Below are 27,459 nucleotides of genomic sequence, written 5' to 3'. Positions count from 1 at the left end.
CAACACCTCATACTTACCTGCATTAAATTCCATCTGCTAATTTTTCAGGCCATTTTTCCTGCTGGTCCAGACCCACTCCAAGCTTTGATAGCCTTCCTTGCTGTCTGTTACACCCCTAATCTTGGTGTCATTTGCAGATTTGCTGATCAATTTTACTACATTATTATCCAGATCATTCATACAGATGACAATAACCGTTATTAACATTGCATTTAACGCACACAATCTTTTTTTTCAAATGAGGTGGGAACATTGCCGTTGTGAGAAGGTTGGCATTTGTTGCCTGTCAAACGGATTGTTAGTTCATTTCGGAGGATAGTTACGAGCCAACTACATTGCAGTGAATCTGGAATTGTATAACTGCCAAACTTAGGTATTTGTGGCAGATCTCCATCCCTTAAGGACATTAATGAGCCAAATGGCCTTTAACAATCTGATACTTTCATAATTATGATTACTGACAATCTATCGTCATTCCAGATTTATTTAATTTAATGAATTGCAATTTCCAAGCTTCCTTGTTGCAATTGGAGCTCGTGCCTGCACAGTGCAGGAAGCTGAGAGCTTGATGAAAGTGTATTGGCTTATGAGGGGCATCGATAGTGTATACAGTAGGAATGTATTCCCTGCAGCAGTGGTGTATCAATCCAGAGCACTCATTTTGGGTCAAGAATAACAGGTTTACAAGAGATTTGAAGAAGCACGTTACCACTCAGAAATCACTACTCGAATGGGTAGTGGGGACAGAGACTCTCAATATCTAGGTGAGCGCTCAGCATCCAAGGTACATTGGCAATGGATGAAGTATTGGTAAATGCAATTAACCTAAGAACATCAGGCCATAAACATAGGAGCAAAATTAGGCCATTCGGCCTATTGTGTCTGCTCTGCCATTCCAAAATATCTGATTTATTATCCCTCTCAACCCTATTCTTCTGCCTTCTCTCCATAACTTCTGACTAACTAAGAACCTATCAGCCTCTGCTTTAAATATATCCAATGATTTGGCCTCCACAGCTGTCTGTGGCAATGTATTCCACAGATTCACTACAGTCTAGCTAAAAAAATTCCTCTCACCTCTGTTCTAAATGGACATCCCTGTATTCTGAGGCTGCACGCCCTGGTCCTAGACTAAAGGAAACATCCTCTCCACATCCACTCTATCTAGGCCTGGTGGCATTCGGTAGGTTTTAAAGTGATCCCTCTTTATTCTGAGTACAGGCCCAGAGCCATCAAATGATCTCATATGTTAAGCCTGTCATTCCCGGAATCATTTAGTGAACTCCCCTGGACCTCTCCAATGCCAGCACATCTTTCCTTCTATAAGGGGCCTAAAACTGCTCATAATACTCCGTGCAGTCTGACCAATGCCTTATAAAGGGTCAGCATTACATCCTTGCTTTTATATTCTAATCCTCTGGAAATGAATGCCAACATTTAATTTGCATTCTTTATCACCAATTCAGATTGCAACTTAATCTAATAAATCCTGCACAAGGATTACAAAGTCCCTTTGCAATTCTGACTTTTGAATTTTCTCCCCATTTAGAAAATAGTCTACACCTTTATTCCTTCTGCCAACTTGCGTGACCATACACTTCCCTACACATCTGCCACTTCTTTGTCCATCCTCCCAATCACCAGGCTCCCTGCTTCCTCAACAATACCTGCCCCTCCATCTATCTTTGTATCATTCGTAAACTTAGCCACAAAGCCAACATTTTCATCATCGGAATCATTAGCGTTTAAAATTAAAAGAACTGCATCCAATACTGACCCTTCAGGGCGGCACTAGTTACAGGTGGTGCCTCATAAAGCCTCAGCATGGTGTTCTAATACTTTGACTTCAGCCTATTGCTACTTTGAACTTGGAGTATCTACCTATGGTCGGCATAGAGAGTGACAGGCTGAAGGTCCTGTTTCTGGTTTCTATCATTATTAGTAAGACCTCTGAATCTTTTACTTATAACCATGGTTATGGCCCATCTGTGAAGAGGGAATGAGTTTATTGGAATTGTTACTTTGGGACAACAAGACAAATAGCCTCCTGTTCTTAGAAGAATGACGCTTGCTTTCAATCATTGACTCAATGCCATTCCTCTTCAAACCTAGAGAGAAACCATGCAGCCTCCGTACAAAATGCCCAGCCTCTCATTATAGCTTTCTAATCCAGGCACATCCTGGTAAACTTCTTCTGCACCCACTCCAAAGCTGCAACATCCTTCCTGAATTGTATGCAACCTAACTAGAGTTTTATAAAGTGGCAACAAAACTTCCAGACTTTTGAACTCAAGGCCCTGATTAATAACGGTAAGACCATAAGACACAAGAAGTAGGAAGGCCTATTGCCATATGCCTTCTTTACCAGCCTATCAGCCTATATAGCCATTTCTGGGAGCTATGAACTTTGAGCCCAAGATTGCTCTGTTCCTCAACACTGTTAGGAGTCTTGCCTTAGCAGTGTATTGTCTCTCTACACTGAGATCACATTTTGGAGGCATCACATTTTGAAGATGTCCTCACTACTGGGGAGGCTAGTGCCAATGATGAAGCTGGCTGAGTTTTCAACATTCTGCAGCATTTTAGCTTCTTCATTCTCTCCTCATAAATGAAAAGCTCCATTACAAGGAACGTCCAGGTGAATCTGCTCTGCATATTCTCCATCACTATGACATCTCTGCAATATTGAGTGACCAGAACTATATATAGTATAGGACCTCCAGGATAGCAATCTCAGGATTGCTACCAGTGCCACGTGCAGGTGGGTTTAGAAATGGTAAGATAGTGCAGATTAACACGTGGCTGAAGACATGGTGCAGGAGGGAGGGCTTCAGATTTATAGATAATTGGGCAGTTTTCCAGGGAAGGTGGGACCTGTTCCAGCAGGATGGTTTATATCTGAACTAGAGGGGGACAAATATTCTTGCAGGTAGGTTTGCTAGAGAGGCTCCAGTGGATTTAAACTAGATATGAGGGGGGAGGGGGAACCAGAGTGTAGGAACAGATGTATGGGAGAAGGAAGAAAAAGAAAACAGTAAAGTTCTTTGTACTGTTAGAGATAAACAGAGAGGAAGAGGTGGAGAATTTCTTAAATGCATTTATTTTAACACTTGGAGCATTGTAAGAAAGGTGGATGAGCTTAGAGCATGGATTGATACCTGGAAATATGATGTTGTAGCTATTAGTGTAACATGGTTGCAGGAGGGGTGTGATTGGCAACTAAATATTCCTGGATTTCGTTGCTTCAGGTGTGATAGAATCGGAGGGACAAGAGGAGGAGGTATTGCATTGCTTGTCAGAGAAAATATTACAACGGTGCTTTGACAGGATAGATTAGAGGGCTCATCTAGGGAGACTATTTGGGTGGAATTGAGGAATGGGAAAGGTGTAGTAACACTTATGGGGGTGTATTATAGACCACCTAATGGAGAGCAAGAATTGGAGAAGCAAATTTGCAAGGAGATAGCAGATATTTGTAGTAAGCACAGGGTTGTGATTGTGGGAGATTTTAATTTTCCACACATAGACTGGGAAGCCCATTCTGTAAAAGGGATGGATGGTTTGGAGCTTGTAAAATGTGTGCAGGATAGTTTTTTGCAGCAATACATAGATGTACCAACTAGAGAAGGGGTAGTGTTGGATCTTCTGTTAGGGAATAAAATAGGTCAGGTGACGGAGGTAAGTGTTGGAGAGTACTTCGGGTCCAGTGATTACAATGCCATTAGTTTCAATATAATTATGGAGAAGGATAGGACTAGACCCAGGACTGAGATTTTTGATTGGAGAAAGGCTAACTTTGAGGAGATGCGAAAGGATTTGGAAGGAGTGGATTGGGACAATTTATTTTATGGGAAGGATGTAATAGAGTAATGGAGGTCATTTAAAGGTGAAATTTTGAGGGTACAGAATCTTTATGTTCCTGTTAGGTTGAAAGGAAAGGTTAAAAGTTTGAGAGAGCCATGGTTTTCAAGGGATATTGGAAAATTGGTTAGTAAAAAGAGAGATATCTACAGTAAATACAGGCAGCATGGAGTAAATGAGGTGCTTGAGGAATATAAAGAGTGTAAGACGAATCTTAAGAAAGAAATTAGAAAAGCTAAAAGAAGATACAAGGTTGCTTTGGCAAGTAAGGTGAAAATAAATCCAAAGGGTTTCTACAGTTATATTAATAGCAAAAGGATAGTGAGGGATAAAATTGGTCCCTTAGAGAATCAGAGTGAACAGCTATTTGTGGAGCCGAAAGAGATGGCAGAGATTTTGATGTCATAAGTCGGGTGTTGAATCAAGACCCAACTGCAGGACACAGACACTGGAGTCCCGGAAACAGGACGAGATGGAACCCAAGGACGGGACGGGATGCAGTCGAGGCAGGGGAAGCAGGACCAGGACAAGGGACTGGGAACAAGGAGCCTAGGGTGGACTCCAAGCCCGAGACTGAACAAGGACCCAGAACCAGGCTTGAGGCTAGAGGCTGCAGGCTTGGGTCGAGGCTTGAGGCTAGAGGCTGCAGGCTTGGGTCGAGGCTTGAGGCTAGAGGCTGCAGGCTTGGGTCGAGGCTTGAGGCTAGAGGCTGCAGGCTTGATGAGGGTCGAGGCTTGAGGCTGCAGGCTTGATGAGGCTTGAGGCTAGAGTCTGCAGGCTTGACTCGAGGCTTGAGGCTAGAGGCTGCAGGCTGCAGGCTTGACTCGAGGCTTGAGGCTAGAGGCTGCAGGCTTGACTCGAGGCTTGAGGCTAGAGGCTGCAGGCTTGACTCGAGGCTTGAGGCTAGAGGCTGCAGGCTTGGGTCGAGGCTTGAGGCTAGAGGCTGCAGGCTTGGGTCGAGGCTTGAGGCTAGAGGCTGCAGGCTTGATGAGGGTCGAGGCTTGAGGCTGCAGGCTTGATGAGGCTTGAGGCTAGAGTCTGCAGGCTTGACTCGAGGCTTGAGGCTAGAGTCTGCAGGCTTGACTCGAGGCTTGAGGCTAGAGGCTGCAGGCTTGATGAGGCTTGAGGCTAGAGGCTGCAGGCTTGGGTCGAGGCTTGAGGCTAGAGGCTGCAGGCTTGATGAGGGTCGAGGCTTGAGGCTGCAGGCTTGATGAGGCTTGAGGCTAGAGTCTGCAGGCTTGACTCGAGGCTTGAGGCTAGAGGCTGCAGGCTTGACGAGGCTTGAGGCTTGAGGCTAGAGGCTGCAGGCTTGACGAGGCTTGAGGCTTGAGGCTAGAGGCTGCAGGCTTGACGAGGCTTGAGGCTTGAGGCTAGAGGCTGCAGGCTTGACGAGGCTTGAGGCTTGAGGCTAGAGGCTGCAGGCTTGACTCGAGGCTTGAGGCTAGAGGCTGCAGGCTTGACTCGAGGCTTGAGGCTAGAGGCTGCAGGCTTGATGAGGCTCGAGGCTAGAGGCTGCAGGCTTGGGTCGAGGCTCGAGGCTAGAGGCTGCAGGCTTGGGTCGAGGCTCGAGGCTAGAGGCTGCAGGCTTGGGTCGAGGCTCGAGGCTAGAGGCTGCAGGCTTGACTCGAGGCTTGAGGCTAGAGGCTGCAGGCTTGGGTCGAGGCTTGAGGCTAGAGGCTGCAGGCTTGACTCGAGGCTTGAGGCTAGAGGCTGCAGGCTTGGGTCGAGGCTTGAGGCTAGAGGCTGCAGGCTTGGGTCGAGGCTTGAGGCTAGAGGCTGCAGGCTTGGGTCGAGGCTTGAGGCTAGAGGCTGCAGGCTTGGGTCGAGGCTTGAGGCTAGAGGCTAGAGGCTGCAGGCTTGGGTCGAGGCTTGAGGCTAGAGGCTGCAGGCTTGACTCGAGGCTTGAGGCTAGAGGCTGCAGGCTTGGGTCGAGGCTTGAGGCTAGAGGCTGCAGGCTTGGGTCGAGGCTTGAGGCTAGAGGCTGCAGGCTTGGGTCGAGGCTTGAGGCTAGAGGCTGCAGGCTTGGGTCGAGGCTTGAGGCTTGAGGCTAGAGGCTGCAGGCTTGGGTCGAGGCTTGAGGCTAGAGGCTAGAGGCTGCAGGCTTGGGTCGAGGCTTGAGGCTAGAGGCTAGAGGCTGCAGGCTTGGGTCGAGGCTTGAGGCTTGAGGCTAGAGGCTGCAGGCTTGGGTCGAGGCTTGAGGCTTGAGGCTAGAGGCTGCAGGCTTGACGAGGCTTGAGGCTTGAGGCTAGAGGCTGCAGGCTTGGGTCGAGGCTTGAGGCTAGAGGCTGCAGGCTTGAGGCTAGAGACTGCAGGCTTGACTCGAGGCTGGAGGCTGCAGGCTTGACTCGAGTCTCGAGGCTGCAGGCTTGACTCGAGTCTCGAGGCTGGAGGCTGCAGGCTTGACTCGAGTCTCGAGGCTGGAGGCTGCAGGCTTGACTCGAGTCTCGAGGCTGGAGGCTGCAGGCTTGACTCGAGTCTCGAGGCTGGAGGCTGCAGGCTTGGGTCGAGGCTCGAGGCTGGAGGCTGCAGGCTTGGGTCGAGGCTCGAGGTTGGAGGCTGCAGGCTTGGGTCGAGGCTCGAGGTTGGAGGCTGCAGGCTTGGAGCTTGGGGAACTCGGAAGCTGGAGCTAGGGGCAGACTAGGAACTGTACATCAACATGGAGCCAGGACTTGTCCTCCAACAAGCCGGGACTCATCTTTAACGGGACACTGATATGAGACAGGACAGTACACAGACATAGAGCTGGGACTTATCCTCCGACAAGCCGGGACTCATCTTTAACGGGACACTGATATGAGACAGGACAGTACACAGACATAGAGCCGGGACTTATCCTCCGACAAGCCGGGACTCATCTTTAACGGGACACTGATATGAGACAGGACAGTACACAGACATAGAGCCAGGACTTATCCTCTGACAAGCTGGGACTCATCTTTAACAAGACACTGACATGAAACGGGACAGTACACAGACATAGAGCTGGGACTTATCCACCGACAAGCTGGGACTCATCTTTAACAAAACATTGACATGAGCCGGGACTTATCTATAACTTCACACCAAGGTGGGGCAGGACCATCCGTCGGGTAACGGCAGAATGGCCTGACCTACCCAACAGAGGCAAAGACAAGACAGATTCTCCCAGCAGGGCAACGGCAGAACAGCCTGACTTACCACACGGGGGCAAGGACAGGAAGAGACAAACAACAGACAGTTCCACCTCTGCATTGGGGTAGCTTCAAGTAGCCGTTACAGCCAGCAACCTTGGCTGGCTACGGAAGCAACCGGATCCCTACCTAGCTCGGAGTGGCTGACGGTCACCCAGCTGGCCCAGGAAACAGCTGAATCCATACCATAATGACAGCTCCGACTACTACCAGCAAGGCTCCCAGAAGCCATGGTTCTCCAACACAGCCCCAAGGATGGCAAGAGTCCATTCTAACCTTCCACCAGCCATCTGTATCTTGACAAGACAACCCCCCAAACACACTCAATACCAGGGCCACTTACATTCCCAGTTCCAATATGAGTCTCAGGTGTTTCTAGTTAAGTCCAACAGCAGCAAGGGACCGCTGGAAAGCCCGGAGTCTGGAGTCCGCGGACCGGACCACGGACTTCGGACTGAACCACCACATTTGAACAATTTCTTTTCTTCGGTATTCACTACGGAGAAGGATATTGAATTATGTAAGGTAAGAGAAACAAGTAGGGAAGTTATGAAAACTATGACGATTAAAGAGGTGGAAGTACTGGTGCTTTTAAGGAATATAAAAGTGGATAAATCTTCGGATCCTGACAGGATATTCCCTAGGACCTTGAGGGAAGTTGGTGTAGAAATAGCAGGGGCTCTGACAGAAATATTTCAAATGTCATTAGAAACAGAAATGGTGCCGGAGGATTGGCGTATTGCTCATGTGGTTCCATTGTTTAAAAAGGGTTCTAAAAGTAAACCTAGCAACTATAGGCCTGTCAGTTTGATGTCAGTGGTGGGTAAGTTAATGGAAAGTATTCTTAGAGATGGTATATATAATTATCTGGATAGATCGGGTCTGATTAGGAATAGTCAGCATGGATTTGTGTGTGGGAGGTCATATTTGACAAATCTTATTAAATTTTTTGAAGAAGTTACGAGGAAAGTTGACGAGGGTAAAGCAGTGGATGTTGTCTATATGGACTTCAGTAAGGCCTTTGACAAGGCTCCGCATGGAAGGTTAGTTAGGAAGGTTCAATCGTTAGGTATTAATATTGAAGTAGTAAAATGGATTCAACAGTGGCTGGATGGGAGATGCCAGAGAGTAGTGTGGATAACTGTTTGTCAGGTTGGCAGCCGGTGACTAGTGGTGCGCCTCTGGGATCTGTACTGGGTCCAATGTTGTTTGTCATATACATTAATGATCTGGATGATGGGGTGGTAAATTGGATTAGTAAGTATGCAGATGATACTAAGGTAGGTGGCGTTGTGGATAATGAAGTAGGTTTTCAAAGTTTGCAGAGAAATTTAGGCCAGTTAAAAGAGTGGGCTGAGCAATGGCAGATGGAGTTTAATGCTGATAAGTGTGAGGTGCTACATTTTGGTAGGAATAATCCAAATAGGACATACATGGTAAATGGCCGGGCATTGAAGAATGCAGTAGAACAGAGTGATCTAGGAATAATGGTGCATAGTTCCCTGAAGGTGGAATCTTATGTGGATAGGGTGGTGAAGAAAGCTTTTGGTATGCTGGCCTTTATAAATCAGAGCATTGAGTATAGGAGTTGGGATGTAATGTTAAAATTGTACAAGGCATTGGTAAGGCTGAATTTGGAGTATTGTGTACAGTTCTGGTCACCAAATTATAGGAAAGATGTCAACAAAATAGAGAGAGTACAGAGAAGATTTACTAGAATATTACCTGGGTTTCAGCACCTAAGTTACAGGGAAAGTTTGAACAAGTTAGGTCTTTATTCTTTGGAGCGTAGAAGGTTGAGGGGGGACTTGATAGAGGTATTTAAAATTATGAGGGGGATAGATAGAGTTGACGTGGATAGGCTTTTTCCATTGAGAGTAAGGGAGAGTCAAACAAGAGGACATGAGTTGAGAGTTGGGGGCAAAAGTTTAAGGGTAACACGAGGGGAAATTTCTTTACTCAGAGAGTGGTAGCTGTGTGGAACGAACTTCCAGTAGAAGTGGTAGAGGCAGGCTCGGTATTGTCATTTAAAGTAAAATTGGATAGGTATATGGACAGGAAAGGAATGGAAGATTATGGGCTGAGTGCGGGTCAGTGGGACTGGGTGAGAGTAAGCGTTTGGCACGGACTAGAAGGGCCAAGATGGCCTGTTTCTGTGCTGTAATTGTTATATGGTTATATTCCACCTCAGGTTTGACCAACATCTTATAAAGATAGAATATCACTTCCCTGTATTCAGTGTTCTGACTAATGAAGACCAGTGTCAGTGGTGGTATAGAGATAGAATCATTTTCTCTTTCTCTGTCTGAACTGAAATCACCAATACTGGTAGATGAAAGTAATTTTATAGACATTTTTATAAAAATCGATGTTCTTTACAAGCATCCCCATTGCCCCGATGGCTTTATTCTTGGTAATATTTCAAAGTTTCTTGCAGATGGAGCACCATTCACCTGGTGGATTGGGAGGACCAATGAGAAACAAGCTTACTGGGGTGGTTCTCCGCCTGAACTTCAGAAATGTGCCTGTGGATTGGAGGATAGCTGCCTGGACACGAATTATCAGTGTAACTGTGATGCTGGCAGAGATGAATGGTACGGTGTCATTTATTTCTGAAATAATAGATTGTTTTATATCTTTGTTGCCTGCAATGTTGTTCTGCAAACTGCAGCTTACCTGAACTGCCTTGAAAGTGTCATCGCTCTCCACTATCCTTGGTCTTATTGTGTGGTGCCTCTAATGTGCTTATGTTTGCTGAAGTCCAGTTTAATGAGTATCCTGATAGGATAGTTAAAAGTGCAAACATCATAAGAAATTCTGCACAGCATGATGATGATTGTTACCACTGCAACATGTTTTAATGACCAAGTTACTGGAAGAAATCCAATTATTTATTCTTTTGTCCTCTGCTTTTCTTCTGAGTTCTGTTCAGGTTGCTAAACAATTAGTAAGGCAATGCAATTAGTACAATTGCAAATCAGCATGTTGATTTTTTTAAATGGCTTACCTGAACGCATTCAAATTCAGATTATTGTCTTATACACCAGGGTGCAATGAAATTTCTTGTCTGTATGAAACTCAGACTATTTCTAAGTAGTAGAGTCATAGTGTAATACAGCTCAGAAAGAAGCTTGTAATAAGTTTGTACATTCTCCATGTGACTGCATGGGTTTCTCCTGTGTGCTCCGGTTTCCAAATACATATGAGTTGGTAGGTTATTTGGTCTCATGGGTGTAATTGGACAGCGCAAGCCCATTGGACCAGGAGGACCTATCACCATGCTGAATCTCTTAAAAAAAAATTTAAGCCCTTATCCACGCAAAGCAAGATGCCTGACTGAGATAATCCCATTTGTCCGTAGTCCATAGTCCATTAATTTGGACTGCATGGGTTTCTTCCAGCTGCACCAGTTTCTTCCCACAGTCCAAAGACACAACAGTTAGTGGGTGAGTTGGTCCTGTGATTCAGCTGGTGTTAAATCGGTGGGTTGCTGGCCAGTGCGGCTCAAGGGGCCAAGTGGACCGGTTCCACACTGTATCTTTAAATAAAAAATAAAATAAATAAATTTAACAGAAATACAGCAACGAGCTCAAAGCAGGAGAAGAGTGCAGTGCATTGTAGTGAAATAACAAAGTGGTGCAAAGTGAAATGCTGAAGTGATCACAACAAAATAGACACAACATAGAACATAGCAGCATCGCCAGGGAGGGATGTGAAAGAGGTGTTGTTGGGAAACTGGAGCAGAAAGAATATATTTCACATTGACACTCACTGGGAGCATTGTGGTCAAGGGGCCCAAAGTATTATTGAGTGTCCCCATGTATTGTACCTGAACTTGGATCTTCTCGTACATAATTCAAATTCAAGTTCAAGTTCATTGTTATCTAACTGTACATATATACAAGAAAACAAAACAATGTTCCTCCGGACCATGGTGTACCCATAGAACATATACCACACACCACATAAAATGAAACACCGTCAAAAATAACTTAATAAAATATAATTAAAAGTGTATGTAGTGTGCAGCAGAGGTGAACATTAAACGGGGAAGAATGCAATAAGCAGTAAACAGCTCGCTCTCCCAGTGACGAGACTTCGGTAGTGGCAGGGCATTCATTAGTCTCACATCCTGGGGGAAGAAGCTGTAGTCAGTCTGACAGTTCTAGCCCTGTTGCTCCTGTACCTCCTTCCTGATGGTAGTGGAGCAAGGAGATTGTGGGATGGGTGGATGGGGTTCCTCAATAATACTTTGGGCCCCTCGTCTGCAATGCTCCCAGTAAGTGTCACAGATAGAGGGTGAGGGAGACGCCGGGTGATCCTCTGTAGGCTCTTGCTGTCTGATGTCTTGCAGCTTCAGTGATGCAGCCAGACAGGACACTCTCGATGGTGCTCTTGTAGAAAGTTGTTAGAATGGGGGCAGTAGTGCCTTGCACACTTCAATCTTCTCAGAAAGCGTACGTGTTCCTTTGCCTTCTTGACTAATGAGGAGGTGTTGTGAATCCAGGTGAGATCGTCCATTATGTGCGCACCAAGGAACTTTGTGCTCTCCATGGCAGAAACTTTGATGTGCAATGGGAAATGGTCGACCTGCACCTTCTCTTTTGTCTTGTCCACGTTGAGACTCAGATTGTTGTTCTCACACCATTCGACAAACCTCTGTACCTTCTCTCTGTATGCTGACTCATTATCCTCGCCAATGAGGCCAGCTACTACTGTATCATCAGAGAACTTGATGATGTGGTTTGAGCTGGATTCAACGGTGTAGTCATCAATCAGCAGCATGGACAGTGGCCGAGCACACAAATCTGGGGGGGTTCCAGTACTCAGTGTGATAGAGTTTGAGATGCTGCTGTCAACTCAGACTGACTGGGGTCTTTCCGCCAGTTGCAGAGAGGTGTGTGGAGTCCCAGTGAGCACAGTTTACCCACAGATCTTTGAGGGATAATCATGTTAAATACCGAGATAAAGTTGATGATGAAGATTAGAGGATGGCCATTTAAAATTTCTTGTAGATGATGATGAATCTCTGAAATTGTCTATCCTAGAGGGTTGTTGAGGTTGGATAGTTAAGGGAGAGGTGGATCCATTTTTTGAAAGATTGGGGAATTGGCAACTATGGGGAAATGGACCAGAAAAGGAGTTGAGACCAAGGACAGATCAGTTATGATCATGTTGAATTGTGAGTGACCAAGTGGCTTAATCCTGTTCCTATTGTCATGTGTTCTTATGTTCTAACAGTAAATAATGAAGAAAGCATAATAACTTGGTTCAATAAAGCAGGCAGCAGCTTAGCTGCTCTGGTGAAATAATTGCTTGTATATTGTATCTGGGGCAGCAAAGGATCCTAAGGCTGTGTGAGTGAAAGCTGAGGGTAACATGGAGTTTCCACAATGACTGAACAAGGGGATTGTGCAAGAAGGAATAGCTATGTTGTGGGATAGCTGTGGCTAAAACAATGAAAAATAATGTTTAATGACCTTACCAGGTCAGCTATGTTCTGGAGGAGTCTACCTGGAGAAAGCTTCACCATAGCTAGTCTGGGAAGGCCATTAAAACTTTTTTTTTATTGTTGTTGTTTCAGCCACATTCTGAAAACAATGCTCCTGGATCTAGCCAAGCCAAGCTGATTAGTTTGACAATGATGCTATGTGCAGTGGAAAGAACAAGTTCTAAGAAGGCAGCATCTGAAAAAATCAGTATATTTACTGTCAACTTGGGAACACCACTACATGGTGGCACAGTGGCACAGCTGGCAGAGTGTCTGCCTCTGCCTCATGGTAACAGACAACAAGGTTCAAATTTGAGCACAGGTACTGTCTGAGTGGAGTTTGCAGAACAGGTCATTGATTACTATGTTCTTTTTAATAGCCCAGTGCAATAAAAACATAGTTGTGGAACACCATAATGGTCAATAATGTACTCACTGCTCTGAACGGTGCCTGTAGCTGTCATTAGTACTTCGCAAAATTTTCAATTTAAGGCATTATATGCACCAGTGAACTTCTCCCCAGCTGTTTGGGCTGCTGACTGTGTCAACTGGTTGACAAGAGAAAATCTAAAGCAGTCAGACTCTGTGCTCATTAAATTGTAAATGTTTTCGTTGTGTTGTTTTTAAAATTTGTTAACAAAAGGGGTCTTTTTATAGCTTTGGGAAAAAATGCTGTCTTAACCCTTGAATATCAGTGACTTAGCTGTTCATGGCTGTTACTCTAATGTGTGAGATTCTGGTGACTGATTCACTTTTACCTCAGAGTTGGGAGGTAGTACCTCAGATTGTCTATCATAGACAAGAGCACTGAATCTTGGCTGAAGCTTCAGCACAGCTGAAATTCAGCAGGGCACTGCTGAAGTTTCATTTTTTTAGACAGCACATTAAAATTGAGAGATCACAATACAGATGAGAATAAAGAGGTTCCCAAGGTGACCTGGCTAACATGTATCATTCAACAATCCCTCATTATTATATTACTTAGTGTGAAGAATTGGCTGCCATATGGAGAGGTGGCACAGTAGCATTGCTGTCACATGGTCAGCGACCCGGGTTCAGTTCAGTCTGTAAGGAGTTTGTATGTTCTCCCTGTGACTGTGTGTGTTTCCTTTCACGTTCCAAAGATGTACAGATTAGTAGGTTAGTTGGTCACGTGGGTGCAATTAGGCAGTGCGGGCTCGTTGGGCTGGAAAGGCCGTGTTGTATCTTTAAAAACACTCCTTGCTTTCAACTGTGAACATATTTCAAAGGTACATTTTCATTGCAAAGCACTCCAGGTTGCCTTCAGAGTGTGGAATTTGATTTGTTTCTGCTTTGCTCAACTCACGCTGACATTCATAATTAAATGTTAGGTTATAAACCTATGTAAGAGATTCTGCAGACGCTGGATATTCAGAGTAACACACAAAATGCTGGAAGAACTTAGCAAGTCAGGTCGCATCTGTGGAAATGAATAAAGAACCGCTGTTTTGGGCTGAGACCCTTCATCAGGACAGGAAAGGAAGGGGGGAGGGGTTGGTGGGGGAGCCAGAATAAGAAGGTAGAGAGAGGGGAAGGAAAACAAGCTAAAAGGTGATAGGTTGAGAAAGGTAATGGGATAAAGAAAGAAGAAATTTATAGGAGAGGAGAGTGGGCTATGGGAGAAAGGGAAAGAGGAGGTGAGAGGCAGGTGAGGAGAAGAGAAGAGGTAAGTGGGAGCCAGATTGGGGAATGGAAGAAGAGGTGGAAGAAGAGGAAAGGGAGAGGCGGAGAAACTTGCTACTTGGCAGTTTCAGCCCAGACAATGTTAGGGGAATTCTGGAGAAGCTAGAATCAGTGCCTGAGATTTGGCTTGTACTTGCTTGCTGAGGTTGTGGAGTGGGGTGAAAAAGGGAAAAAGCTGGAAACATGCAATAGATTAGATAGCATTTGTGGAAAAAGAAAATGAGTTAGCATTTCAAGTCAACAACCTTTATCAGAAGATAAAGACATAGATGCTGCCTGGCCTGCTGAGGTCCTCCAGTATTTTGTGTGTGTAGCTTAAATTTCCAGTACCTGCAGATTTTCTCTTGTTTTTTTTATTAGAAGCTTTCAGTTCTTCATCAGGGTGTTAAACTGTCCTCAAACATTAATGCCATTCCACTTCTCAGATTTCTTTTCTAGGCTGCTGAGTATTTCCGGCAAAGTCAAGATTCAAAGATTCAAAACACATTTATGATATAAGAATGTATAAAATATACACCTTGAAATTTGTCTGCTTTTAGGAAGCCACAAAGCAAGAAACTTGAATAGCCCAATTAAAAAAAAAGGTCATAAACCACTATGCAGAGAGAGAGAGATACAAATATCATGCAAACAACAGAAGCAACCCAATAGCAACCCAAACCAGACTGCCCAGATCCACTCCCGGAATAGCCGGAGTAGGTCCAAGCCAAGCCTCAGTCCAAAGTTTTCACACTAGCTGGGCAGAAACACGTAGCTGCTGGCTCAGTTCACAGTCTTGGCACCGTGGAGAAAGGAATGAATATCTGTGAGAAAGTGAGGCGAATCAACCAGACTTTTGCCTCTGTTCCTGACACTTGGGCTTCCAATCTACTTGTGCTGGCATTTAAATTGTCCAAGCTTTGTAATGCCCCTGCAGAGCTTAACACCCAAACCAGCCCTGCTCTGCCTGTCTCCTCATTGTCTGTGGCAATAGTTCATCACAATTTGCTTCATGAAAGATGAGTTATGGTATGGCAATGATGAATATAGAATTGAGACAGATTTTTTTTATAAACAAATAAACATTTATTTAAACTCTGCTCAATAAAAATGAAAAATAAACAAACGACTAACTTAACCGGAAGTTAACTGATATACAGCAATTCAAACAGTTCTTAAAGCGATAAGTGCGAACACAGTTCTTAAAGTGGTAAATGTGAAAGTCCAAATGATTTATACAGTCATTTAGGAGAGACGTTCCTGAAGTAACAAATTCCTCGACGACATGACGTTACTGCTGATCCCAGCTGAAATATGCCTTGCCCAAAGGATTCACGATGAAGGAAATAAAAATGGCTTGTAGGAACTGACCTTTTCCTTGGCGAATAACACTGCACCCAACCCTTTCTGCTCGTACAATACAGGGGCTATCACGGGTGCAGGTTACTATTTCCAGAACTAAGATCCAATAAGGTTGACCCTGTAATAAACCGCCAACAACACCAACTTTACTCGATCCTCCGGGTTTCCGTACTTCGGTAAATCTTCACTCTCCAATACTTAGACTTTAAAATTAAATTGAAGATACATCAAACACAACTGGCAGTGATTCAAAACTGCTGACACAATGATAATGTACCTTACAGTAAGAATTAAAACTCCCCTTTAAAATAAAACTGCGTCATGAAACCAAATACACAGCATAACGGAGTAACGGACAACTTCAACGATGTCCCAACAAAAACTCCTGCTTCACAGCAGGCTTTCCCCATTTTATACCTGTTGGAACAGGCCATCACATGACCTCACACTGGCGGGAAAATTACATCATGTGACCTCACACTGGTGGGAAAATACATCATCCCACCATCACAAGACCATTACATCATGCTCACCAGATACTCAATTACATCATGGTCATAAGAGAGTCACAAGATACCCACAGAGGATGTAACAGATGTTACAAGTAAAGTTTTTAGTCGAAACTCTTGCCTTATGATTTACCAGTAAGCTGTCACATATCTTTGATGGCGTCATCCTTAGCTGGAATAATATTCTGTTTTAGCTTCGGATTTCCAGCATTTACAGTTTTTAATCTCATTTGCTTTGGGCTTACATTCAGAGAATTAGTTTCCAATTCTGTAGAATCATTGTTCATTGGCTTTGTCCCTAGCTTGCATAGCATAAGACCATAAGACATAAGAGCAGAATTAGGCCCTCTGGCCCATCATGGCTGATCCTTTTTTTTCTCCTCCTCAACCCCAGTTCCAGGCCTTTTCCCCATAACCTTTGATGCTATGACTAATCAAAAATCTATCAAACTCTTCCTTAAATACACCCAATGACCTGGCCTCCACAGCTGCATGTGGCAACAGATTCCACAAATTCACCACCCTTTGGCTAAAGAAATTCCTCCGCATCTCTGTTTTGAAAGGGTGCCCCTCTATACTGAGGCTGCACCCTCTTGTCCTAGACTCTCCCACTATGGGAAACATCCTTTCCACATCTACTCTGACTAGGCCTTTCAACATTCACAAGTTTTCAGTGAGATCTCCCCTCATTCTTCTGAATTCCAGCGAGTACAGACCCAGAGCTATTAAATGTTCCGCGAATGATAACCCTTTCATCTCTGGAATCATCCTTGTGAACCTCCTCTGGACCCTCTCCAATACCAGCATGTCTTTTCTAAGATGAGGGGCACAAAACTGTTCACAATACTCAAGGTGAGGCCTCACCAGTGACTTATCTTGAGGACATGCACAGTTGCTCGAGCTCCCATTGACCAAAGCAAACTGAGGAAAGTATACTCCAGCCTTTGCATTTCACATTGTGAAAATCCTTTCAAAATCTCTGTGACATGAGCAATAGTTGAAGATTTATCAGCAAGCAAACGTCCCTAAACTCTTCTCAGGAATAAGTGTCCATTTATAAATCCAAATAGATTAGAACACATTTTAAAAGTGGATTGGACTCTTACTCCATAACTTGTCACTGGAGACACAGACCCTGTTTTAAATGGTGAGAGGTGACGTATTCCATACGATTAGACACCAGGACAATCAATAACTGAGTAATGACTGAGAGGAAACTCAGACCACATAATGCATTGGAGTCCAAACTCATTGAGGTGCAGCACAATCATTTCAATAGAAGCTATTTCTCAGAGGATGGTTCTCTCCCCTCTGAGCTGCAGGTTCGAGCCTGTCTCACAGAGATCAGAGCATAAAGTCTGGTCTAACACCCTAGTATTGTACCGAACAAAAACTGATATTGTAGAGCTATGATCAATTTCATGACAATATATATCAAGAATTCCACCTGCTAATGCAGGTAAGTATAAAAACAATTGTAAGACTCTAATTTAAAGATAATCACATGTTTCTGTGTTTTGGGCAACACTTACCCTCAACCAATAGCATTGAAGCTGGCAGTTAATCATCATTATGTTGGCATATGTGGAAGCTTGTTATGCAAATTGTACAAAAGACCATAAAACTATTAGACATAGGAGCAGAATTAGACTATTTGGTCATCGAGTGTGCTCCATCATTCCATCATTCTCAACCCCATTCTCCTGCCTTCTCCCTGCAACCTTTAACACCCGTATTAATCAAATCCTGTCAACATCTTGCTTAAATACGTGTGCCCAGTGACTTGGCCCACACAGCCATCTGTGGTAAAAAATTCACAGATTCACCATCCTCTGGCTAAAGAAATTCCACCTCATTTCTATTCTAAAGGGCTGTCCTTCTATTCTGGGGCTGTGTGCTCTGATTCCACACTCCCCCACTATAGGAAACATCCTCTTTATGTCCACCCTATCAAGGTCTTTGAATATTCAAAAGGTTTGAATAAGATTCTTCCTCATTCTTCTAAACTCCAGTGAGTACAGGCCCAGAGCCATCGCTCCTCATATATTAACCCTTTCATTCTTGTGGACCTCCACTGGACCCTCTCCAGTGACAGCACATCCTTTCTTAGATAAGGGGCCCTAAATTGTTCATAATATTTCAAATACAGTCTCATATGAGGCCTTATAAAGCCTCAGCATGACATCCTTGTTTTCATATTCTAGTTCTCTTGCATTTTACGATGATGGGCCTCTTATTCCAAGTTGTGACTTGTCACATAGCTGAGTATGTTTCAAATGGTGAGAGGTGATTTGACACCGGAACCATCAGCAGCTGAATAGTGACTTAGTAGAAATTGAGACCCTACCATGTGCTGGCTCCAACCTCATTAATATTCAGCTCAATTATTTCAACAAAAAACATTTCTCTGAGGACAGCTATCTCCCCTCAGACTGGATGACAACAAGTATCCAAATCTCCACTTGCTATTGCAGATAAATTTTAAAAGAAATCCACACTTTAACTTGAAGACAATCACATATCCCAGAGTTCTGGGAAGTAGTTACCTTCAACCAATATCACTGAAACAGGTTAACAGATCATCATTATGTTGGCATTTCTACTTCTTTAACAAAAGAGCCCCTTGCATTCTGAAATGGATATGAATGGTGACACAGAAATGCAGGTCCAATACAAACTGATAACAAAATCCAGAGTCCTTTGTTACCTGCAAATTGTTCATGTTGTTCCAAAGATTAAGTGTGATTTCAAAAAGCCTAAAGAATAGAGTGGAGAACAGAATTATTGTGTTTACAAATTTAACAGCTAAAGTCACACACTGATATGCGACAACCAGGAAACCGAGGAACTAGAGGCCAGGGATGAATGTTCATCTGAGTGAGGGAAGCTGGAAAAAAAACCTTCAGGTTTGGAAACTAAAGCATACAATACGGGTTTTATTTGTTTGGAGCCTAGATGATCCATCTTTAATAATTTAATAGCACAGTGGATATGGCACTTATTGACTGGGAATGAAACAAGTAGAAATATTGTGCTGGATTTGCTGAGCTTGCACTGAGCTATCCAGTTGAGATAAGGCATAAAAAGAACCTTTGCACAAAGGATGCAACCACTCAGCAGTTTCTTTGAGTGGTCAAGCTGTGCAGGGCTCCCAAACTAATTTAAAGCTGGATTGATAATTCTTCACATTTCAATGTCTCATTTCACCTTGGTTTGGCTCATGATTAAGCAAGGCTTTCACTTTAAACTCTTACCTTTGATTTTAATTCCTCTTTGGTAAACAACCTCAACCTATCACTGTAATCTCCTTCATTTTCACAACCACCTTCACATTCCAAATCACATTCACTCATTTTTCACATGTACGTCAAAACACATAGTGGAATATGTTATTTGTGTTAATAACCAACATAATCTAAGGATTAGCAGAACAACAGCAACAAACAAAACAACAGCTACCACAATGTCTATGCCGAACACAATGCCAAATTAAAATCTCTACTGCCCAAGCATCATCCATATCCCACCATTCCCTGTACAATCAACATTTAAGGTAAATTTATTATCAAAGTATGTGCATATATGTCACCATACACTACCTTGAGATTCATTTTCTTGCAGGCATTTAGGGCAAAACAAAGAAGTACAATAAAATCAATGAAAAACTACACACATACAAAGACAGACAAACAAAGTGCAAAAGAAGGCAAATTGCAAATTAAATAAATAACTTCAAAGGTTCAAAGGTCTAATTTAATATCAGAGAAATGTATACAATATGCATCCTGACATGCTGTTTCTTCACAAACATCCACGAAAGCAGAGAAGTGCCCCAAAGAAGAAACAACTGTTAAATGTAAGAACCCCAAAGTCCCCCCGGCTTCCCCCCCACACGTAAGTGGCAGCAAGCAATGATCCCACCTCCCCCCACCGGCAAAAAAAGCATCAGCACCCACCACCGAGCACTCAAGCATGAGCAAAGCAACAGCAAAGACACAGACTTGCAGTTACCCCAAAGACTTCACCTTTCACACGGCATTCGACATACCACAGACTCTCTCTCTCCCTAATAAGGGAGAAGGAGGCCTCACCATTTTCCAGTGAGCGGGGAGACATAACAAACAACTTGCTGGTTTACGATGTTATAAGTCTGTTACGTTGTTTTTTCCAAGCTCTGTTCCCAAAGATCTCAAAGATCCTGGATCTTTGGGCACACAGCAGTGGATTTTCTGACACCCCCAACGACACATGGATCTTCTGCCATGACACCACCCCTTGATCCTCCTGTCTTCAGAGCCCCGAGATCCTAGGCTTCCGAATCTGAGCTGAACTCTCAGGCCGAGCCTTTGAACAACAACGGCCAGTCATGGAACCCTGAGAGCAGGTCCCATTCCCAAAGAACCAAAGTCAGCGTGTAACTTCTGGTCAGGGTTTTCAAAAGAACCCTGAAAGGGAAAAATAGAGATATTAAAGATGGGAATAGAGCAGTTTCTGAAAATGCAAGCAAAGGAGTCACCATTTAGCGCCATATTAACTTCGCTCCCCCTCCCATTGTGATGAATAAATAGTAAAATAAATAAATAAATATTGAGAACATGAGTTGTAGAGTCCTTGAAAGTGAGTTCCTAAGATATGGAATCAGTTCAGAATTGAGGAGAGTGAAGTTCAGGAGCCTGATGGTTGAAGGTTAATAACTGTTCCTGAGCCTGGTGGTACTCCTAATGTTAGTAGTGAGAAGAGAGTATGGTCTGGATATTGAGGGTCCTCAATGATCGATGTTGCTTTCTTGTGACAGTGCTTTTTCTAGATGTGCTCAGTGCTGTGGATGGCTTTGTCTGTGGTAGACTGGCTGTGTCCACCACTTTGTGTAGTTTTAGGTAGTCCTGTAATGTATGATCTGCTTGCCAGGTTAATTGAATTCAGCGGAATGAAGTTCAAGGGTAGATTATAATATGTTATCTTTACTGCATGTCACTGTTTGTGCTGGACCTGGGACAAACTTTTTTATTGTTTACCATTGTGATGCTCTTTTTCTACTAACAAGAGTTGTGTCATTTTAGCCACAGTATATCTATAGTCCATCCCAGTGGGAATTGGGTAGGTGCAGAGATGGTACTCAAACTTAGAGGGACTTCAAAACCAGCACCTGAAATGTACGATGTACACTCATTAACCCCATGGAATATTCAGGAGAAAATGCAGAACACTGCCAATGGAGTTGTTTGAAATGATCAACTTTGATGCACAAGAGAAGGAGATCAGTGCATAAGCTGAAAGGAATAGAATAATAAGGGAAAAAATAAAAACACAAAATGCTGGCAGAACTCAGCAGGCCAGACAGCATCTATGGGAGGAGGCAGTGAAATAGGTTAGTTGAAATAGGGTTGAAGGAGATTAAAGTGGAGCAGAAACATGGGCTTAGGGATGCGGTTAAATGGCTGAGCTTTGTATTTTACGTTTTGAGTGCAAGACAGGTGGGATAGAAGTCAAGAGATTTGATCGGATCGGTCCCATTAAAAGCAATGGGTAGGTTTGGAGGGATGTCTAGACCAGGGAAGGTTGTAGAGAGGAACTTCTGCTCCTCTGATGAGGAAATGCTCAGAGCCCTTCTTCATTCTCCCCGAAGATTGGCCCCATGTTTCAATCCACTAAGGAAGTTGTGGTGGTTTCCTCGTACAGACGTTAGCAGACGTAGTGTGTGGGGACATACGTGTATAGAGCAACATGTGAGTCCATGCACATGTGTGAATGTATGCACACAGGAATGGGTATGCAGATGTGCACCGGAGTAACAATCATTTCATTCTCTTTTGTACCGAAGAATGATAAATCTTGAATCTTATGCTTGCATACACATGTACGTGCATCTCGTCAGATGAGACCTGAAGGGAGTCAGCCCAAAGTGTTGACTGTTGACTCTTCTCCATAGATGCTGCCTGACCTGCTGAGTCCCTGTAGCATTTTGTGTGTGCACACTTGTTTCGAAAAGAACACTGTTATCAGTATGCACTAACTTAAAGCTAGTAACCCATGGATATTTTGCTTAACACAAACTTTGTTGAAAGCTGAGATGATTTTTATTGACAAAATAAATTTTTGCTGAAATTTAATAAATATTACAATTACATTTAATAAGATGTAATAGTCCTTTGTAACTGAAAAGAAAGAAATATAGCCTTTTGATATAGTAGAGAATATTATGCCTGTATAATATTGATTTTTGTGGAGTTATGAACCTCATTAGTACTGTTCCACTGAGACTCCAAAATTGCTTCATAAATATCATCACCTTTGTTTGTGCATGTATGTGTGCAATGTTTTAGTATGTAAGTCTGCTGTTCCTCTTTCAGTCATTCCCATGGTTAGACACAAAGCTGCAATTAAGGCATGGTGATTATTGATATAATTGCAACAAGCCTCTTTAATTTGTGAAAGCACCTCCTATTCAATTCCCTGATGCTAGGAAGTAATGTTACCTGTTACCTAATTTAGTCTCATGCCACAATAAAATCCAGCCAGCTACACACAGCATAATTTGGGTGAACATTATATTGGATTGGAGAATTGTCATTTCATACAGTTACAAAATCATATAAATAGACAGTATAGAAATCTTACCCTTTGTCCCTGCTGACAGGGATGCCTATCCAAATTAAATCCTTTTGCTTGCTTTAAACTTGTATCACTCTATATGCCTTTCCTATCCAAATACTTATCTTAAACACTGTAATATTTTTATTTCTAGTTTAACTATTTTGCCTCATATTCTGTCTAGGTACCCTCCAAGCTGATAGTATGAACATTGATTTCTCCATCTGGTGATTTTTTTTCCCTTCCCCCTTCCCTCTTCGATTCCCTACTCTGACCTCTGACTTCTTCACTTCCCATCACCTCTGGTGCCTGCCCTTCTTTCCTTTCTCCCATGCTCCACTCTCTTCTATCAGGTTTCTTTTTCTCCAGCCCTTTACCTTTCCCACTGCCTGACTTCACCCATCACCTTCTAGTTTATCCCCCTTTCACTCTCCCCCCTTTTAATTCTGGCATCTTCCCTCTTTCTTTCCAGTCCCAGTGAAGGGTCTCATCCCTAAACATTGACAGTTTATTCATTTTCCTGGATGCTGCCTGACCTGCTGAGTTCCTCCGGATTTTTTGTGTGTTTCTCTGGATTTCCAGCATCTGCAGAATCTCTTGAGTTTATTTTGCAAATCTTTTCAGTCTAAATGTGACACATTCAGTATTTCCCAGCTTCATAAAGATAAATGCTTTATTAACAAACAATCTGCTGGAGGAATTCAATGGGACAAGCAACATCTGTAGGAGTAGAGGAATTGTTGATATTTTGGGTCAAAGCATTGGTCAAGAATCCTTTCCTCCCACGGATGCTGTTTGGCTCATTGAGTTCTTCCAGCAAATTTTTCTTTGTTGTTCAAGTTTAATTGTCGTTCAACCACATACATGTACAACCATATACATGTAAATGAAACATTTCCCTGAGGCCAATGAGCAAAACACATACAGTCACGCACAGTTCATCTTGCTATGATAACACATATAGTCACAAAATAATATTAGTACAACTCCCTGAGTGGCATGGCTTAAAGATTGAAGGTGCATGGGATATTGTCTTGGAGCCACATTTCAGCAAGAATAAGCTGGGTAAACCACAGTCAAAGGCATTACAGTTGGTTTTCCAGGGAGCGAACACTGGAGCGCAGCGCTGACAGGAGAGCTGGTCTGCTTGGGCCAGCCCCCAACCCAGTATAGATCCCAGCAAGCCCGTTGCTGCTCTGTTCCCTCCAACACTGCCTCTGGTGTCTCCTCCCCTAACTGGCTGCAACGGGTGATGGCACAGCATGAGGGATTTGACCTTGCAACAACCGAGGTCACGAAGCTCCACCACCATCGTTGCCACCAATGGGAATTGTGGCTTTTGTATTGCCAGTGTCCAACAGGGTCTTGTGATCACAGCAAAAACATTCAAGGCAAATATTTGCACCATCTGTTAGAGGCTACTGTGACCACCATTTTACCACAGGTCCCAATCTATCTTTCACTTTATCATTCACCTGCACTGTACTGTTTTGGTAGCTTCTACACTTTAAAAAGTTATCTGGTGCTTTCCTGGTGTATATGATGAATAAACTCTTCTCAGGCTTCCCACATTATAATCGATACCTGTACCTGTCCAGAAGCCCTAGAAGAGTATATTTGTATTTTACACTTTATTGTCATTGTTTTACATTATTCTTGCTCGATGCACCCAATAGTGATCTGATCTATATAATCACTACGCAAGACAAGATTCTTTCTGTACCCTACATGACAATAATAAACCAAAACCGAGCGCAAAACCAATTTAATGTGTAGGTATTGTACTTTCTTAGCCAGTGTCAATCTTTTCGGTAAGGACACCTGCAAAGCATTGAGGGCAGTAACCTGAAACAGATACTTACCTCTTTGCAACTGAGGATCTTGATGTTATTTTTGTCCCTCTTAGCTGGTAGCCTGTTCACCATACCCCGAGCACGGTTGTATCCATGTTTTGGGGCATTTGATAGCCAAGCAAACTGTTGGCTAAAAGGTTCTGATATTTGACACTTCCTATGGAGCAGCAGAGCTTCCCAGCTGCTCAGTACATTTATAGGAGTCTTCCTGCCACAACATTACCTCCATGATTTTCCCCAACCCTGTTTCCTTGACTTTACTTAGCGTGTTAACCTGTTTTCTGGTCAGAGGGACAGTTCCACGTGCTTTTGCCTTCTCATCTAACCATCGGAAAGAAAAGGATTAAAGTGGGCTTGTTCTCAATGGTGGGGAAGGTGTTATTTACTTGATTGGAGATGCTGTGTGGAGTAGGCCCTTTTGGCTCTAACCTAATCACAGGACGATATTTAATAACCAATTAATTTACCCACTGGTACCTGTTTGGACTGTTGGAGGAAACCAGGGCACACAGAGGAAACCCATGCCTTCTACAGTGAGGACATACAAACTCTTTACAGTGGCTGAACAGAGCTGTGATAACATCCCACTAACTGCTACACTACTGTGGTGCCCATTGTGTCCACAATGAAACTGTCTGAGTCTGCAACCCTTGGCAGCCTCTTTCAATCTGCTCATTGGAGCGTCCATACCAGGCGATGATGCATCCAGCCAGAATATTCTCCACCGTATACCTGCTGAAATTCGCCAGAGTCTTTGGTGACATGTGGAACAGTGGAATAAGCTGTCAAAAGGTACAGGCAAGCACATCTCCAGTATTTGAAAGATATTGTAGGCAGACATGTCCAGGAATTAGAAAGGGTTAGCGAGATATGGGACTGGCTCTGGAAGAGAGATGGACTGGGCCTGTAATGAGCCTGCTTTCATGCTGTGCTGCTTCACTTTGTCTGAAGAAGTTTAAATCATCTCTTCTAGAGAAACCCTCTCTCATTACTCACCCTATGTGATCACTGCTGCCCTCCAACTCTTCGATCACGTCCTCATGTAGGTTGCAACCACAGCCACATAGTCTTCATTCACTGTCACCCACCTACCTGGTTTCACCTATTACCTTCAAGCTTGCCCTCTGTCCTCTCCTCCCCTGACATCCTCCCACTTCTTTTCCAGTCCTGGTGAAGGGTTTCAGTCTGAAATGCTGTTTCCTCATTTCCATAGATGCTGCCTAACCTGCTGAGTTCTTCCAGCATTTTGTGTGTGTTGCACTTGATTTCCAGCATCTGCAGGATCCCTTGTGTTCCTGTTGTAAAACATGATGAATATATAGTCAGTCAGCTACTTCAACATGAGGCTCTGTCTTTTTTTCTGGCAACTAGCAGAGAGTCTATACTGTTGAGGTCTTTGTGAAGGAAAGTCTCTACTATAACATTTACAGTCATGCCAGCATCGCAGAAGCTTCAGTCCAGCTGGAGCCCAGTAATAAATCTGCTAATCTACCACCCACAGCAGGTTGGGGGCTGCTGCTCTAACAGCATCATTATTAGAGCAGTGAGACCAGAAACGTTGTTTCCCCAACTATATATAGTGTAACCTCATCAGTCAGTTCTTGAAAAAGACCTAGAGGTACAAAATCAAGATGATGAGAGCCATTGCATTTGGATTAGGATGTGAAGTAATTTATCAGTAGAATAACACATACTAAATATTGGAGAAGCTCAGAAGGTCAGACAGAATCTACAAACATGAATAAAAGGTTGATGTTTCGGGCCAAGACCCTTCATCAAGACTGGAAAGGAAGGCGACAAAATATAAAGGTGTGGGGAGGGTCTCCTATTATCAATATATTCTGTTATAAATAGAATACTGAAGTCTCTTGAACTATGATTATAAGTACCGTTTCACTCATACAGTGCCAATACAAATAAAACTGGCAGGATTTCACAAGTACTGTGATGTATCAAAAAATCGTTTCAGGACTGACTTTATTTGCCGTATACACTTACATGTTTTTGGAATTTGCTGCAGTACGTTGGTGTGACATGCAACAAAAAGCAACAACATTCAACAATTATAAAGAATAAAGTGTTATATAAAATATAAAGTTACAGGTATAAAATAGAATGTGCATAAATACAAACACGTATTTACAATGTAACATTATTATAAAAAGTGGTTTAAAGTGTTTACAGTGCAGTGAAGTGTCTGAGGTAATAGATGGGAGGGGTGTGAAGAGGATTTAATTACAATGGATTTTACATGGTTCTTTAAGGTTGGTTATAGCCAGGGGTGGTAGTGAAGATAAACTCCCACTACCTATTTAATCCTCCCAAAGGTATGCATCTCAAATATTCTCTGACAACCAAGTCTAGCTCCTGGCCTCCACGTGTGGCTTAGCCACTCAGCCCAACAGAACCATTTCTATAGACAGGATAAGGGGCAAAGGTGGCTTAAAGCTGGTCGTTTTGGGCAGATGGGGCTCATCATCTGTAGTTGGCAGCTCTTCCGGGAGAAGGAGAACTCTGATCTCAAACCTCCACTGCCTTGCGGCTATACCCACTCATGCGGAAGACTTTTGGAGTAAACCTGAGGAAAAGTCCAGAGCTGGAGTCCTTAAGGCAGTCTTACGTTGAGTTCAATGCTGTCTGTCAACTCCTGCAATGCTACTGGTGCCTAACTGTATCAGTCTCTGCTGTTCCTTCCTTTGGATTCATCAGCTGTGCTACGTGGACAACAGCTTCTCTCCACACCATACTGCCCTGGCTTGCAAATCATGTAGACTTCTGGGATACAACATCCATGTCAATCCTGACCAACAAAGCAACTTAAGATTTACGTGTCCATTGGGAGTCAAGAATCATTGAACCTGATCGTTATGCAGAACCCCCAGTGCACAAATGAGTAATATTTTATATAGCACTGAGCAGGCCCAGCTGGTTCATTGAGC

At 43.5% G+C, this 27,459-nt stretch overlaps 1 protein-coding gene across 3 annotated transcripts in view; it reads left to right on the top strand.

Annotated features, from left to right (window-relative positions):
• LOC140714318 (contactin-associated protein-like 5) overlaps positions 1-27,459 on the top strand; it is a 1,338,796-nt gene that overhangs the window by 904,450 nt on the left and 406,887 nt on the right. For all 3 annotated transcript variants that reach the window (XM_073025479.1, XM_073025472.1, XM_073025488.1), the window contains exon 14: positions 9,469-9,625. In XM_073025479.1, the coding sequence (XP_072881580.1) occupies positions 9,469-9,625 (157 nt within the window). The remainder of the gene's footprint in view (positions 1-9,468; positions 9,626-27,459) is intronic.

The sequence above is a fragment of the Hemitrygon akajei genome, chromosome 2 (genome assembly GCF_048418815.1).
Source record: "Hemitrygon akajei chromosome 2, sHemAka1.3, whole genome shotgun sequence".
Classification (NCBI taxonomy): Eukaryota; Metazoa; Chordata; class Chondrichthyes; order Myliobatiformes; family Dasyatidae; genus Hemitrygon; species Hemitrygon akajei.
This window is presented reverse-complemented; position numbering and strand designations above follow the sequence as displayed.